This window comes from Chiloscyllium plagiosum, chromosome 31, assembly GCF_004010195.1.
Source record: "Chiloscyllium plagiosum isolate BGI_BamShark_2017 chromosome 31, ASM401019v2, whole genome shotgun sequence".
NCBI lineage: Eukaryota > Metazoa > Chordata > Chondrichthyes > Orectolobiformes > Hemiscylliidae > Chiloscyllium > Chiloscyllium plagiosum.
Genome location: NC_057740.1, coordinates 37,904,437 through 37,921,077, shown reverse-complemented (window position 1 = coordinate 37,921,077; position 16,641 = coordinate 37,904,437). Strand labels below are relative to the sequence as shown.

At 42.1% G+C, this 16,641-nt stretch overlaps 1 protein-coding gene across 3 annotated transcripts in view; it reads right to left on the bottom strand.

The window, feature by feature from the left end:
- The window catches only part of LOC122565433 (insulin receptor-like), a 260,534-nt gene that overhangs the window by 58,885 nt on the left and 185,008 nt on the right, over nt 1-16,641 (bottom strand). For all 3 annotated transcript variants that reach the window (XM_043721409.1, XM_043721410.1, XM_043721411.1), the window contains one exon: nt 5,653-5,795. In XM_043721409.1, the coding sequence (XP_043577344.1) occupies nt 5,653-5,795 (143 nt within the window). The remainder of the gene's footprint in view (nt 1-5,652; nt 5,796-16,641) is intronic.

Sequence of the window (16,641 nt, the reverse complement as noted above, 5' to 3'; positions counted from 1 at the left end):
AGGGGGGGAGAGGTGGGAATGGGAAGTATGTTGGGGTGGAGCAGGGAGGTAGAATTTGTTAATGCAGAGTGACAAAGGTCTGGAATGAGTAAATGGCAGCTCTCTCCAAATTTGCAGAAACCAGCTGCAGTTTCAAAACCAAACACCAGAGGACAGACGTTGCTTTCAGAAAACCCTTCATCTGATAGAACGAAACAAAAATGTTTCGCAATCTAGGACTTTGTCACATAAATGTTTCTTTGTACAAGAGCCAAGGACAAGAAGCAACTGTTTACTCTTCAAAGTTCATCCACTTTTATCCAAACTCACTCAGAGCATCCAAGTGTGTTTGGAATGTCCCTCAGTTGTTTTATTGCTAACCTTCTTGGGCAGGTTAATCTAAACTTTCAACACTGTGTTCTTATCCATTTTAAATGTTTTTATCTTTATTTCCTCTCCTAATTTATGATGAAACCATATTGGATCTATCTTGTGTTGTCATTTAATGATGAGCTCCTTTAACTGTCACCTTCATTTCCTTTGTCGTTCATTCCCTTTTCTTTGAAAAAATGCAACAAGAACTGATTAGGAAAAACTGACTGATGTCCAACCAACACACTGTAAATAATCTTGACACTTGTATTTCACTGTCTGGCCGTGTATTGTAAAATTCCATTAGCTTGTACAATTGCTTTGCCGCATTGTCTAGTCAATGAAGTTAATGGCATTTTAATTATATGGTATGATACGTAGGTGAAGACATTGATTAAGTACTTAGAGCACTTTCAGGCGTTCTTATGATGCAGTGTTAGTGTCCTGACCCCTGGACAAAGGCACTCGGGTTCAAGTCCCATCTACTCCAGAGGTGTGTAATAACATCTCTGTATAGTTGATTAGAAAAATAGGTTAATAGAAAAACAATTGAGAGACAGACTGGGGCCTGGAGACTCAGGTTCAAGTCCTACATGTACCAGAGCTCTGTCATAGCACATTTATCGAGTCATAGAGATGTACAGCACGGGAACAGACCTTCAGTCCAACCCATCCATGCCGACCAGATATCCCAACCTAAACCGTGGGCGGCACGGTGGCACAGTGGTTAGCACTGCTGTCTCACAGCGCCAGAGACCCTGGTTCAATTCCTGCCTCAGGTGACTGTGTGGAGTTTGCACATTCTCCCCATGTCTACATGGGTTTCCTCCGGGTGCTCTGCTTTCCTCCCAAAGTCCAAAAAAAAAGTGTAGGTTAGGTGAATTGCCCATATTGTTAGGTGAAGGGGTAAATGTAGGGAAATGGGTCTGGGTGGGTTGCGCTTCGGCAGGTCGGTGTGGACTTTTTGGGCCGAAGGGCCTGTTTCCACACTGTAAGTACTCTAATCTAATCGAGTCCCATCTGCCAGCACCCAGCCGATATCCCTCCAAACTCTTCCTATTCATATATCCATCCAAATGCCTTTTAAATGTTGCAATTGTACCAGCCTCCACCACTTCCTCTGGCAGCACATTCCATACCCATACCACCCTCTGCGTGAAAAAGTTGCCCCTTAGGTCTCTTTTATATCTTTCCCCTCTCACCCTAAACCTATACCCTCTAGTTCTGGACTCCCCCACCCCAGGGAAAAGACCTTTAGTTATCCTATCCATGCCCCTCAGGATTTTATAAACCTCTATAAGGTCACCCCTCAGACTCTGACGCTCCAGGGAAAACAGCCTCAGCCTATTCAACCTCTGCCTATAGCTCAAATCCTCCAACCCAGGCAACATCCTTGTAAATCTTTTTTGAATACTTTCAAGTTTCACAGCATTTTTCTGATAGGAAGATCAGAATTGCATGCAATATTCCAAAAGTGGCCTAACCAATGTCCTGTACAGCTGCAACATGACCTCCCAACTCCTGTACTCAATACTCTGACCAATAAAGGAAAGCATACCAAACACCACCTTTACTATCCTATCTTTCTTTCACTATCCTATATTTGAACAGGTTGTTTAAAAATACCTATACAGGGAGACTGAATGTTCTTGTGGTGCAGTGGTAGTGTCCCTACCTCGAGGCCAGAAGGCCAGGGTTCACGTCCCACCTGCTGCAGATATGTGCCATAGCATCAGGATGAGTAAAAATATCTATAAAGAGGCCCTTTTCAGGGGCTATAATCATTTTAACTGGTTTATCTGAAAGGGTATGAAGAGAGAATGCTAGGGCTCTTGAGGCACAGAGTTAGATTAGATTAGATTAGATTCCCTACAGTGTAGAAACAGGCCCTTCGGCTCAACAGGTCCACACCGACCCTCCGAAGAGTAACCCACCTAGACCCATCTCCCTCTGACTAATGCACCTAACACTATGGGCAATTTAGCATGGCCAATTCACCTGACCTGCACATCTGTCCTGGATTTGAATTCCACCTGCTAAGAGGTGTGTCATAATATGTTCTGATCAAAAGTTCTAAACAGAGATTGCTAGGACACTGGTTTGGCACATGTAGCACTGGATTCTGTGAATAGACCAACTGTCAGATAGTAGTTTCTGGTTTTATGCTTCACTAACTGACTTGGAATCTAAATAACCGAAAGCACTGATTTACCCATTCTCCTGGATTACTGAAGTCCTGCTTATTATTCAGTAACACTTCGAAGGTGCTCCTTTGTTCCAATAAATTTGCAACATTTTTTAAAAACTTACTTTTAATCTCCCATCTGTCTGTTTAACTGCACAATCAATCTAAACTTTCAATCCTTTACTGAGTCCCCTCTTTATCACTCTCCCCAATTTGACCAATTTAACAGTGGTGTAGTCACAATGACATCACCAAAATAGATAATAGAGAGGCAGGAGGCTGGAAGAACACTACAAGCCAGGCAGAGAGAAGTCGTCGTTTTGGGTGTAACGTTTCTTCATGACTGGGGGTGGGTGTGGAGGAAGCTGCAGATAAAGGGGGTAGCGGAGGCAGGGGGTTGAGGTGGGGATTGGTGATGATAGATAGAGGGACGACCTGATTGGTCAGTGGGAAGAATGAATCCGGTTGGTGGCTGGGAGGAGTGGAAGGGACAGGGAGGGGCTGGGAAGGGAGGTTATTTGAAATTGGAGAATTCAATGTTGAGTCCTCCGGGCTGCTCAGGCAGATGATGAGGTGTTGTTCCTCAAATTTGTGGTGCTTCTGCAAGGACAGTTCCCTTCGACAATCCTTGGTTTGCACCACGGTCACACCCTACCCCCGCTGAATACCTTCTCCTGCAACCAGAAAAGATGCAAAACCTACCAGTACACAACCCCCCTCACCTCCATCCAGGACCCCAAACAGTCCTTCCAGGTGAGACAGAGGCTCACCTGCCTCTCTTCCAACTCAGTTTACTGCATCAGTGCTCCCGATGTGGCCTTCTCTACATCGGAGAGGTCGAACGCAAACTTACGAGAATGGTTCACCGAGCATCACAGCCAGGCCCGCAGGGGCCGACCAGACCTCCCTGTCCCTCCCTTCCACTCCTCCCAGTCACTTACTGGATTCATTCCTCCCATTGACCAACCAGGTCATACCCTCTATCTGTTTTCACCTATGAGTGTGGTGCTGGAAAAGTAGAGCATGTCAGTCTGCATCCGAGGAGCAAGAGAATTGACATTTCGGCATAAGCCCTTCATCAGGCTTTTGCCCGAAACATCATTTCTCCTGCTCCTCGGATACTGTCTGACCTGCTGTGCTTTACCAGCTGCACACCCACAGCTCTGATCTCCAGCATCAGCAGTCCTCGCTTTCCCCTGTTTTCACCTATCCCCACTTCACCACCCTGCCTCCACCACCCCCTTTATCTGCAACTCCCTCCACACCCACCCTGAAGAAGGGTTACACTCGAAACATCGACTTCTCCACCTCCTGATGCTGCCTGGCCTACTGTGTTCTTCCAGCCTCCTGCCTGTCTATTTTGGATTCTAGCATCTGCAATTTTTTTTTTGTCTCTGTCACCAAAATAGTTGGCATATAAAGGCTAGTGAAGGTTGTGAAAGGATGATATCAGTAACATGTGGCAGTCATCAACTTGTCATACAAAGGAATTTTATTTTAAAAAAATCTGGCAGTCAATAACTATATCAGCAGAACCAAGTACCAACATCAGATTCCATTTAACACAGACTTTCACTCTCATTTTAACTTGTCTCCCTTCGTGCATTATTTAATGTCATTACAAATTTCTCAAAACCTTAATATACCCTTTAAGATACCCAAATTATCCTCTAACCATTTTAATTAGCATTTAAAGACTTAATTATCCTTTAAATATCTTAAGGTATCTTCTACTTAAAGTTGTGTTGTGCTTAACCTTTTTAATCCTTAAATTCTCTCTTATTTGGCTGACCTAACTTCTGTGCCTACCAGACTGCCTCCACAGACAGCTTGCTTTGTGCCAATGTATCTGTTGCTTTTCCTTCCTGCAGTCACAGAGTCATTATGGCACAGTTGCAGAGCAGTTGGCCCAATGAGCTCATGCCAGCTCATGATAGAGCAATCTAGTCAGTTCTGTTCCCAATAAACTCATAAGTTAGAATCCCCACATGACCCTCATCCCCAAAAGAAGCCTTCAAGGCTGACTGGAACTGACAGATCATTTGTGAGATGTGCATATCGAGGGACGTGGAGCTCAGGCAGGTAAATGGATCAACCCATGTTCTCTGTCTCCATGGCTCAAGGAGCTAAAGAACTAGTCCTGCTGCTATCACTAACAGCTGCCTTAATTTGATGGCATCACTGAAGAAGCTGCTAGGAGGGGCCTCTCTTGCGAAACAGTGGTAGTGTCCCAACCTTTGGATGGGGAAGATTGGGTTCAAGAGCCATCTGCCCCAGAGGTGCAATCTCATCTCTGAACAGGTTGATTAGAAAAATGAGCTAATTAAAAACGAAGCTGCTAAGAACATAAAGCAAGTGTGAGCTTCTCCAACAAACACAACAGTATTGTGTGACCATCTATTGAAGAGCTGCAAAAGAAATAATATTGCCATAGATCACAGGCGTGAATCTAGGCATCATAAAAGGCATCTGGATGGGTGCATGAATAAGAAGTGTTTAAGCAGGAAATAGGTCAAATGCTGGCAAATGGGACTAGATTAGATTGAGATGGCTGGTTGGCATGGATGAGTTGATCCGAAGGGTCCATTTCTGTGCTGTATGACTATATAACAGGGAAAAGCTTCAAAACACAGAAACCACCAGTGTGTTAGCAAATCACAGAGTCATGGTTATCTAGCAGCTTTGGCAGTTTCTGTGGAAAGAAACAAAGTTAACGTTTTGAGTTCAGTATGAGTCCTTTCTACAAATGTTAACTCTGCTTTTCTCTCTATAGATGGTGCCAGACCTGCTGAGTGTCTCAATCACTTTCTGCTTTTATTTAAATTTCATCATCCACAGTACTTAATGTTTACTGGTCAAAATAATTACTGCTTTTAATTTGAAGCACAAATTAAAGAAAAACACTTGCTTCTTGCATTTTTGTTTTCCTGTTGAGGTACATTATCCATCAACTCGGTTCCTTGCATCCTGCGCGCACACTCTCCAACTGCTGTCTAATAAATGCAGAACAGAAAGGTTTCCTTCCGAAACCAGCTGTAGACTCTCTCACGTTGGGATACACGGAGACAAGTAAAATAACAACATTCTGAGGCAGCAACATGTCTTCTGGTACTTACTTCCTCCACGGATGTTGATGACCAAGCTGCCTTTGATGATGGTGCAACCTCGCAGCTCCTGAGCAGCTGTCACCGATTCGATGGTCTTTACATTCACCGGGCAAATTTTTGGACACAATCCGGTGCAAGGTACACAGAGGAGACTGGCAATGAAAAGAGTAAAGATTTTTAAAAAATGGTTAATAGGACCTGCTAAAGTTTGAAGCCAACATTCCCGCTCTACAATGTCTGGTCAGAGTGCATCTTAAGCATCGCAGTCAGATCTGGTCATAAAGGAAAGGTCTGGTTCTACAAGAGCTGAATCTAAGTGGTAGTCTCAGTTTCCATGTCAGAAGATTGCCGGTTCAAACCCAATTACTAAGGCACAGCATTGCATACCACACTGGGAATCAGGATTGCCCTGAGACATTAAACCTAGTCCCCAGCCATGTTCTGAGTGCCATGGCCAATATTTATCAACATTGCTTGATAATACAGGACATGGGGGGGGCTGACATGTTGCCAATGCTTTTTTAAAAAAATTTTGCACTCATCAGGACGAACATAAGAATGCTAAAATTAAAATTATCACTACAATTTATACTTCAGAAAGAGAGATTTAGATTTATTAGCAACACCTTGGCCAATCGATCAGCATTCTTTATTCTGGACATACAAACGTATGAATTAGCCCATTAGGTTCCTTGAACCTGTTCTGCCATTTGATAAGATCATGGCTGATCTATTCCTGTCTCGAATGCCTACATTCCCACATGCACCTAATAACCTTTCATTCTCTCGTCCAACAAAAATCTCCACCTTAAAGATTTTCAATGGCCCTGCCTTCACCAATTTTTAAGGCAAAGTTTCAAAACTCTCCAAGATAATCCCTTTTCCTCACCTCTGTTCGAAAAGATCACCCCCCAATTCTGAGCTCACCCCTTTCAACTTGTTAAACCATTCAGGATCTTATGTACTTTAATGAAGTCCTTTCTTATTCTTCTAAATTCTAAAAGTCAAAACAAGCCCAACCTATAAAACCTATTCTTATATTAAGAAGTAATGCTCATTCTGGGTAAACCTCCTCTAAACTATGTTGCTGTGATGGTTTGAATTTTTGTATTTTTACATTTGTCCTGATCAGTGCAAAACAGAAAGCAACATGTCCCTATTTTCATATTACCAATAATTATCTCTCAATCATCAATTTACAAAAATCTTTTGATTACTTTGCTGTTTGCAGGTGCTCATTTTGTTTCTTACATTAAAACACTGGCTACATTTCACAAGTACCCAACTGAGCATTCAAACACTTTGGAATATCCCAACATGTTAAAAAAAAAAGTGTTTATATAAGTGCACCCTTTAATAAGCTAGAAAAACCCAAACTTACAAGAATTAAAAGGGAGAGAGTGTCCTGAAAGAAATATGTAAAATATTGAGCAGTCTCATAAGGTTTAATCCTAGAAGCTAATTTCAAACACACAACATAAGGAATAAACATGGAAACAAACTGGTAACAGGCATCTTCAGCACTGGGTCTCTTCACAAAGAGCACAACTGTGGAACAGCTTGCTGTGGGCCAGGACAGATCAAAAACATTTGGAATTGTCCTCACAGCCATAAGTTGATGTGAAGACATAGGAGAAAGTGATCTGAGATTCTACTGATAGGCAGTGATGAAAAAGAAGATGCATGAGGTTCGTGTGGAGCATAACGTCAGAACGAAAACAGAAGTTGAGGGAAAAGTTCAGCAGGTCTGGCAGCATCTGTGAAGAGAGATCAAAGTTAACGTTTTAGGCCTTCCTCAGAACCACCAGAATGGATGGCTGGAGCCAAATGGTCTGCTGTGTTGTAAAGAGTGTGCAGTTTTATCGGATGCAAAGTGTAGGTGCGAGTTAAAACAGGCATGAGGACAACTTTTCTTTTTACACGTAGTGGTTTGTGTATGGAATGAACTGCTAGAGGAAATGGGGGATTAATGTACAGTTATAACATTTAAAAAACATTTTGGATAATTTCATGAATGGGAAAGGTTTGGAGGGATATGTGCCAACCACAGGCTGGTGGGCCTAGTTTGGTTCAGGAACATGGTCAGCATGGACTGATTGGGCCAAAGGGTCTGTTTCATGCTCTATGACTATAAGTGGGTGGCTAGGATTGTTTGTTAGGATCAGCTAGATGGGACAAATGGCCTCCCCAGTTGCAAACACATGAAAACTCATTTTGTTGACCATACACCATTCTTAACAACTCAAAATTACAACAAAAGGGGTAGGCTGGAATAAACAAATATATGCTCGCCAACTTTAAGAAAGGCTATACACCTCCAAAACTCAATAAGGAAGACAGCAGGGAAATACGCCACCCAGTGGTGTCCATAAGCACATCAGGCAAACCCACAGTGCCAAAGATGTGCTCCACTATCCTCTTCAGTCACAAATGGGATCAAGTGCCACTTTGAATAGACCAGTAAAATAGCTGTTTGGCATTGATTTGTGAATGCTTCACATCTACTTCAACCAAGAAAATAAATTCTGAGGCATAAAGATACAGGTAACCTTTTTATCTTTTAATTATTAGTCACAACATCGACTGGCAACACTTTTTAAAAAAATCAATTTCGATCAAGCTCTTTGTTGAAGTAACACAAAAGGTTTATGAGAGTAGAGCAACTGATGTATTGTGTACTTGGACTTGCAAAAGGCATTTAGACAAGATACCACATTATTTCAAAGCCCATGAGATGATTGGGGTGTCAGGAGAATGGATACACAATTCACTAAAGGAGAGAAAGCTGAGAGCACCAATGAATGGCTGTTTCTCAAATAAGTGGGAAGCAGTCCTGTACAGTAGTGTCACGGAGATTAGTATCACAACCACTTCTCTTTTGGGAGACCTGTATTTTAATGACCTGGACTTGGGACTATAGGGACATGATTACAAAGTTTGCCAATGATACCAAACTTGGAACTGCAGTAAACAAGAATGGTAACAGACTTTAGGAGGGCACAAGCAGACTGGTGAAACGGGCAGACATATGGAAGATAAAATTTAATGCAGAAATGTGTGAAGTGAGTCATTCTAGTAGGACGCAGGAGGAAAAGCAAAGTGAACTAAATGGTACAATTTTAAAGGGAGTAGGTGAACAGAGAAGCCCAGAGATGTGCATAGTATGTCTATGAACATAGCAGAACAAATTAAGAAGGTTGTTAAAAACACATGTAATATCTTTGCCTTGATTAACAGAGTACTAAACAAGGAAGCAATGCTAAATCTTTCTAAAACTAGATAGCCCGAGAGTATTGTCTTCAATTCAGGGCATTGCACTTTAGAAAAAACATCAAGGCCTTGGAGAGCATAATATAGAGAATTTTCTGGGGAGTGGTGGTGGCGCAGGATCAATTTCACTGGATAGGACTACAAATCCAGAACCATAGGCTAATGTTTTGGGGGCATGGTTTTAAATCCCACCATTCAAAAAATCTGGCATGAAAAATCTCATCATATAAAAACCCATCTGGTTCCCTTCAGGGGAGGAAATCTACCATCCTTACCTGGCCTGGCCTACATGTGACACCAGACCCACAGCAATCTGGTTGACTCTTTACTGTCTTCTGAGCAGTCAGGGATGGGCAGTAAATGCTGACCCAACCAGCGATGTCCACATCCCATAATGGACTATTTAAAAAAATTACTGGAATTGTTTCAGTAATAAGGAACTTCAGGCAACTGCAAAATATTGCAGATGCTGAAAATATGAAATAAGAGCAGAAAGTGCTGGAGAAAGTCAGCCATTCTGGCAGCATCTGTGGAGAAACAGAATTAATGTTTCAAGTCCAATATGACTTTTTCTGTTCCTTAACAGCCTGACAGTTGTTTCTCTACCTCAGTAGCCAAAGTCCCTCCCTTTGAAGGGCCTGTAGTGTGCTGTAAAGTCTCAAGGCGTTTCACAAAAAAAAGGCTTGCAATTAATAAAGAATAAAGTGCACAAGATCAGGATGTCACAAAATTCCTTCCTGCCAACATTATATTTTTCAAGTTTTCTCCACACTATTGTAATGTATAATATGTAGCATCTAATTTCATCACAAAAGCAACGTGGGTCACCAGATAATCTGTTTTTATCGAGTTGCTTGAGGGATACGTATAGTTTCCAATACAAGGGGAACTCCCCTTCAAGATAGTGTTCCAAGTGCACCTATGATCACAACCAAGGCTTCAGTTTAACAACTCTTGTGCAACGGGATATCTCAGACAATGCAGCATTCTCTCAGCACTGCACTGAAGTGCCAGCCTTGATTATTGTGCTCAGGCCCTGGACATGAACTCAGAAACCACGTGATGCAAAGTAACAACTGAACCATGGCTGTATTTGTTCCTGGCAAGTAGGCCAGGGGAAAACAGTCTCTCAGTGCTTTCTCTGTTAAGCACTCTCAGAATTTTATATATTTCAATCAGATTAACTGATGCTCTTTTAGACAGCAAGGACAGTCAGTACTCCAGGACATTGCAGATGATTGATTTACCAGCTTTGCTCACTAATAGAAGAGCAGACCAACTAAACCATGGCTGAGGATTAAAGACCAAAAGATTGTTTAAAATCCAACTCTTTAACCAGTGACAAAAGGAGAAGAAACGAGAAGCAGAGGCTTTCTGAGGGAATTCCAGAGTAATCAGCCTCGTGGGCTGAAGGCACAGCTAGCAATGGCTAAGTAAAGGATGCGGGGTTGTTGCATTCGGGGGGGGGGGGGGGGGGGGGGGGGAGAGATAAGGAACAGAATGGGATAAAGGTTAGACTTTGAGATTAAGGCTCGAATTGTTGTGCTGAGGTTGGAGGCCTGCTGATTGCTCTGACTGCTGTGAAAGGCAAGGTGAGAGATTAATGTAATGCTCTAATTCTGATATTTGTTCCAATATTGCTGAAAATCAACTGCACAGCTTAATAATGAAAAGACTGCAATAAAAAAAACCTCCCATCTCCACCATCAGCAGTTCATTTTGGAAGCAACAGTGAGACATTAACTAGCAGTTAACGTCACCAAGTGGTCAACAACTCTGTAATGCTGCAGCCAATAAAATGAGAGTCTAAAAAAAACTCGATTATGTAAGTAAGCAAGCTTGCTCAACAGCTCAGACCTGTTCCTAAGAAGGAGATGTTCCTGTCTGACATTCACAAAAGCAGATTAAACTGTTCTATAGTAATGCAACTGGAACAGCTCCAAATAGATTGATGCAAATTGGCAGCTTTGCAAACCCCAGGGGTCTTAAATATATAGAGGACGGGACTGCTCATAAAACCTGGACCACAGCCCACAACATTCTCAAAATAAGTGGAAATCCACAAACTTCAATTTCTCCATCAAGACCTTACTCAAAACCTCCTCACTGATTTATTCACCCAGTCTTCCTAATTCGCCTCTACCTTGCTGCTTACTTTTTCTCATCCTTATAAGGTTTGGAAACATTTGAGTGCAGAGATGCTATACAAATGCAGGTGCTCATTCTTTGTGGAACTGGGGACAAGAGTCAGTTTTCCAGAAACTTATGCAGATGGGAACTAACTGGGGTAAAAAGGACCTAACTGAAATGGGTGGCGAAAGCAGCAGCAATCCACAGACTGAGAAATATTTGTAATTTGATGGTACAAGCACAAAGCTGCATGAGTTTTTCAATCCTTTCTCTTGAACCTTCAACTTGTCCCATCCCGGCTAGACAGGGCAGGGAGCTGTTGAGAAATGTGGGTGGGTCCAGGCAAAACCAGGAAAAATCATCTAACCTATCAACTTAAACATGCACTTAAACTTAAACTTAACAGCACTGAGATCCAGAGTGCCTGGCCAGCTAAGACAGCCAAACCTGTTTAGACCTGCAAAGTGGGAAGAGTCCAAATCCATTATGACGAGTCTGCTGTTCTATAAGTGAGCCAGGCTGGTAAATCAATCATCTACAATGTCCTGGAGTACTGACCATGCCCCTGCTGTTTAGAAAAACGTAAGGTAATCTGATTGAAATGTGTAAAATTCTGACAGAGCTTAGCAGAGTAAGCACTGAGAGACTGTTTCCCCTAGCCTGAGAGCCAAGAACAAACACATGTTTTTTTTGGGCGGAGGGATGGCAGCTATTTAGAAGTGACATAAGGAGAAATTTGTTCATCCAGAGGGTTCTGCATCTTTGGACCTCATTGTCCTAGAGGATTTTAGAAACTCAGTCAGCGAATATATTTGTGACTGACACTCAGATTTTAAGATACGAAGGGCTTTAAAGGATGTGGTGATGGTACAAGATAGTGATATCAAGGTGGAATATCAGCCATGTTCCGAGACAATGATAGAGCTTTCAAGAAGCTGTACAGTCTTCTCCTGATCCTACTTTTAAAAATGCATGTGTTAACCAGATGCGAAAAAGGTGCTGGCTAGACCAGCATCTGTTCCCCATCCCTAATTACCCTTGAGAAAGTGCTGCTGAGCTGTCCTGGAATCATAGAATCCCTACAGTATGGAAACAAGCCATTAGGCCATTACACCGACCCTCCAAAGAGTAACCCACCCAGACCTACTCCCCTACCTTATTACATTACATTTACCCCTGTCTAATGCACCTAGTCTGCACATTCCTGAACACTATGAACAATTTATCATGGCCAATTCACCTAACCTGCACATCTTTGGATTGTGGGAGGAAACCAGAGCACCCGGAGAAAACCCATACAGAGAATGCACAAGCTCCATACAGATTTTAGCCCGAGGGCGGAATCGAACCTGGGTCCCTGGCACTATGAAGCAGCAGTGCTAACTAATGAGCCACTGTGCCTTCTTGGACCACGACAGTCCATTTGGTGTAAAAACACCCACAATACCATTAGGGAGGGAGTTCCAGGATTTTGACCCAGCAATATTGAAAGAACAGCGATATCATTCCAAGTCAGGATTGTGAATGGCTTGGAGAAGAACTTGCAAGTGGTGGTGTCCCCATGCATCTGCTGCCCTTGTCCTACCAAGTGTTACAAATTGCAGGTTTGGAACGTAGTGTTGGATAAGCCTTGATGAGTTGCTTTAGTATGTCTTGCAGATTGTACACACAACTGCCACTATACCTCAGGGGTGCAATGGTTTAATGCTAAAGGTGGTGGATCGGGTGCCAATCAGACAGCTGCTTCTGTCTTCAATGGTGTCGAGCTTCTTGATTATTGTTGCAACCACACTCATCCAAGCAGTGAAGAGTTTTGTGGACAAACTTTGGGGAGTCAGGAGGTTACATTTCAATGCCAGCACCATGAGTCCACCATAAGAGAGATGGACAGGATGAACGAATTCAATGAGAAGGAATTATAAAATTTTACTTGGCTTTCCCCAATTAACAGACCCTACCCCAACCAAAGGGAGAATGTGCATGGGGTAGTTGCAGTCCCAGTCATAATGAGGTTTAGTTCCTCCCCTTGTTTTACAGCTTACACAGATGTTTGATCCAGGAGTTGGTTTAAATTAAGACTGCTTAGTCACAAACCACAAATTAGCTAAATGTTTCAGTAGCAACAATGCCCGCAGGAGGAGATGCATGCAGTTACGGGCAGATGGAATCTTCCTGCTCCTTAGATGTGGGAACTGAGTAAAATAACACAATGAGCTTTTAAGTAAGAACAGAGAGAAGAGGCAAAGAGTGTGCACGGGATTAAATGCAGCACGCACTGGGACTCAAATGTGATGCAATTCACCACAAGGCGGTTGCACTGAATTCCCTCATACAGAGTTACTGACCTCAATGAGGAACGGCCAGGCAGAAACCAGACACACACCCAGAGGGAGAGAAAATGAAAAACATCATCTCAATCCAGCACCCAACCAACCCCAGAATAATCAATTCACCCAGGGACACAAATCAACGACATTTATTTTCCAGCAAAAGTGCATATTCTAAACTGGACAAATTTGCAACTTGTCCTGCAATAAATAACCCAACCCACATTTTTTTTGCTGCAATGTGTGAAAGAAACCGCCAGTGAATCTAAAACAATTAACAATACCAAGAAAAAAACTGAATCCTTCATCCATCCCCTTAATCGTCATAGATTAATAGAAGTATCATAGTTAATATCCATTCATGCTTTATACAGTGAAGATAGTCTCATTAAACACCACTGCCCATGCAGTTATCACATTTCAATTTTCAGGTAAAGGTGGTCACACAGCAGCTCATTGTCTCAGAAACAAGGTGAAGTGCCTTGTATGCAACAAGTTACTTTGAACGCTGTTCAACACTGCATTGACAGAGAGCTACCAAAGGTCACATCTTTGACAAGAGGTTCTTAGTCTGGGGTCCAGCAGCTCAAGTTGAATTTTAAGAATTTATTTGATGTAGGGATTGCTGGCTATGCCAGCTTTTATTCCACATTCCTAATTGCCCTTGAACAGTTGGTGGTGAGCTGCTTTCTTGAACCACTGAAAATCTACGGGGAGGTAGGTACATGTACAATTCCATTAGAGAAGCAGTTCTGACCCAGCAACAGTGAAGGAACAGCAATATAGTTCAAAACCAGGATGATATGTAGCATGGAGATGAGCTACTCACTCATCAGCGTCTGGACAATGGTAACCCCATAGATGTTGATAGTAGGGATTCAGTGACAGTAATGTCATTGAATATGAAGGGGCAATGCTTAAGTTTATTTATAGTTGAAGGTGGTCATTGCTTGGTTCTTATGGATATAACAATTACATGATACTTTCAGCAAGGAAACAAGGGGTTACTGTCAGATGCGCATCAAGATTCTCCCTCATCTACACCATGAAACAAATTACTTGGTCATTTATTGCATCATTTACAGTATCAGCCATGATCGAATGGTACAATAGATGCAATGGGCCAAACGGCCTAATTCTGCTCCTTTATCCAATGGTCATGTGACTGTACCTTCATCTAACTAGTCCCCAAACTTGGTCACAGGGCTGGTTACACTTCATGGTACAAAACACTTTCACTGTTTCCTTGCTGAAAGTATCATGTAATTGTTATATCTGTAAGAACCAAGGAAGACCCCTTTGAAATTCTCTCCAACTTCTTTACTTCCTGGCTATTCATCAGTCCAGACAAATTGTGTCAGTAGATACAAATTCCCCGTCACCTACAAATCAACCAAATACACACATTACATCAGTCCCAGGAGAATAGCCTTGTCTACAACACATCCTGACCTTGGAAAGAGGAAAGGTTGCAACAAAATTCCTTTCTTCTTAATTTAGAAATATAAATTCTAATTATCACATCAAACCCTGACAAGTTATGAAAATTCAGTCCAATAAAAACGTTTCCATCTTCACTACTGCTGTCCTTAGTTACAAGCAGCCACACCAGACTGATCCACTCAGATCATCTGTGTTAATTCTTTGGATTCAATCCTGACCCCACTACCCAATTCTTTTTACTCACTTATGGTGTTGACTCTGGTCAAGACACAGCTGGAGAGATACTGGTACCTTTCCCATATCACCCTACATCATAAGCAAGTAGGGGATTATGTCAGCTGTGCATTAGTAGACACCACCTTTCCCTTTGTATCAGAAACTTTGGGTTTCAGTCCCATTCCAGAGACTTGAGTGCAAAATCTCAGATGGCATTGCAGTGCAGTACTGAGGGAATGCTCCACTGTCAGAACAGCCATCTTTTGGATGGTATGTTGAACAGAGGCTACCTTCTGTGTCCTCATAGGTGAACTTAACAGATCCCAAGGTAATCCCATGTTACTCTGCCAAAGAAAGACAGAGCAGTTCTCCCCATAGTGCCAGCCAATAGCTATCCCTCAACTGACAGCATTAAAAAGAAATACCTGCTCATTATCATAATTGTTATTTAAGATGGGACTTGTTTGACATAAATTGGTTGCCCCATTTCCTACATTATATCATTGACTATTCCAAGAAGAATTTTATTGGCTGTAAAATCCTTTACAATACAAATATTTGAAGTAGAAGCAGAAGCAGGCCACTTGGCCCCTCAAGCCTGCTCCACGTACTGTCATGGCTGATCCAATTACTCCCCATTCCCACTTACCCTCAATAACCTTTCACCCACTTTTCTCAATAGTAATCCATTCACCTCTACCTTCTCATAATCACAGACTTGGTCTCCATAACCTTTCAAGGAAGAGCGTTTTAAAGAGTCAAAGGTGCTCAGTGAATAAGAATTTCTTCTCAGCTCAATTTTAACGAGGAATCCCTAAGTTTTAAACAGCAATCCTACTTCTAAATTCTCCCACAAGAGAAATCACGCTTGCCGCATCTACCCTGTCCAGACCCCTCAGGACCTCGCAGGGTTAAGTCAAAGCATGTTTTTCCATTACCATGAGGACCAAGTTTAATACTGTCACTGCCAGGCATGCCACTTGCACCTCTTTAACGTCCGATTTATGTGAGCGACAACACAAATGAAACATGGTAAATCAAATGGTTGTAAACTGGTTGGGTTTTAATTTTGAAATGCAAATGCATTTCACCAACAGCCAAAGAAGATCCCAAGTCAATATTTCCCTTACCAACCTTAGGGATGGCTGATGCAGCTGTTAACTCAAACCGCAACTGAGTGTTTCGGGCTGTATAGGTACTAAATTTCCCTAAAGCCTAGCTTGTAATCATTTTCTGGAAAGAAGTGAAATTACACCATTAAACTGCAGCCCACCCTAACCTTCCCCAGACTCCTTTCAATTAAATACAATCGTGGTTTTGTAAAGAGGCCTTTATCAGGGACTGGATCTGATATATGATCATCTGGTAAAATATATACAAGACTAATAATTTATGATTTTGAGAATAGATGCTCTTAAAAAAAACTCAACAGTGGAAAATAAAAGAGACCAGGGATGAGTGTGAGCAGTAAGTTGAGAATCTGACACTGGTCAAAGGGATAAAAATTGGTTTCTTTTGCCAGCTGCATAGATACTGGAGCATTTACTCAAAGTCTTAATGGCAGAAGCAGACAGCATAAATCTGCTTTAATTAGACAGCAAGAGGCAACAAT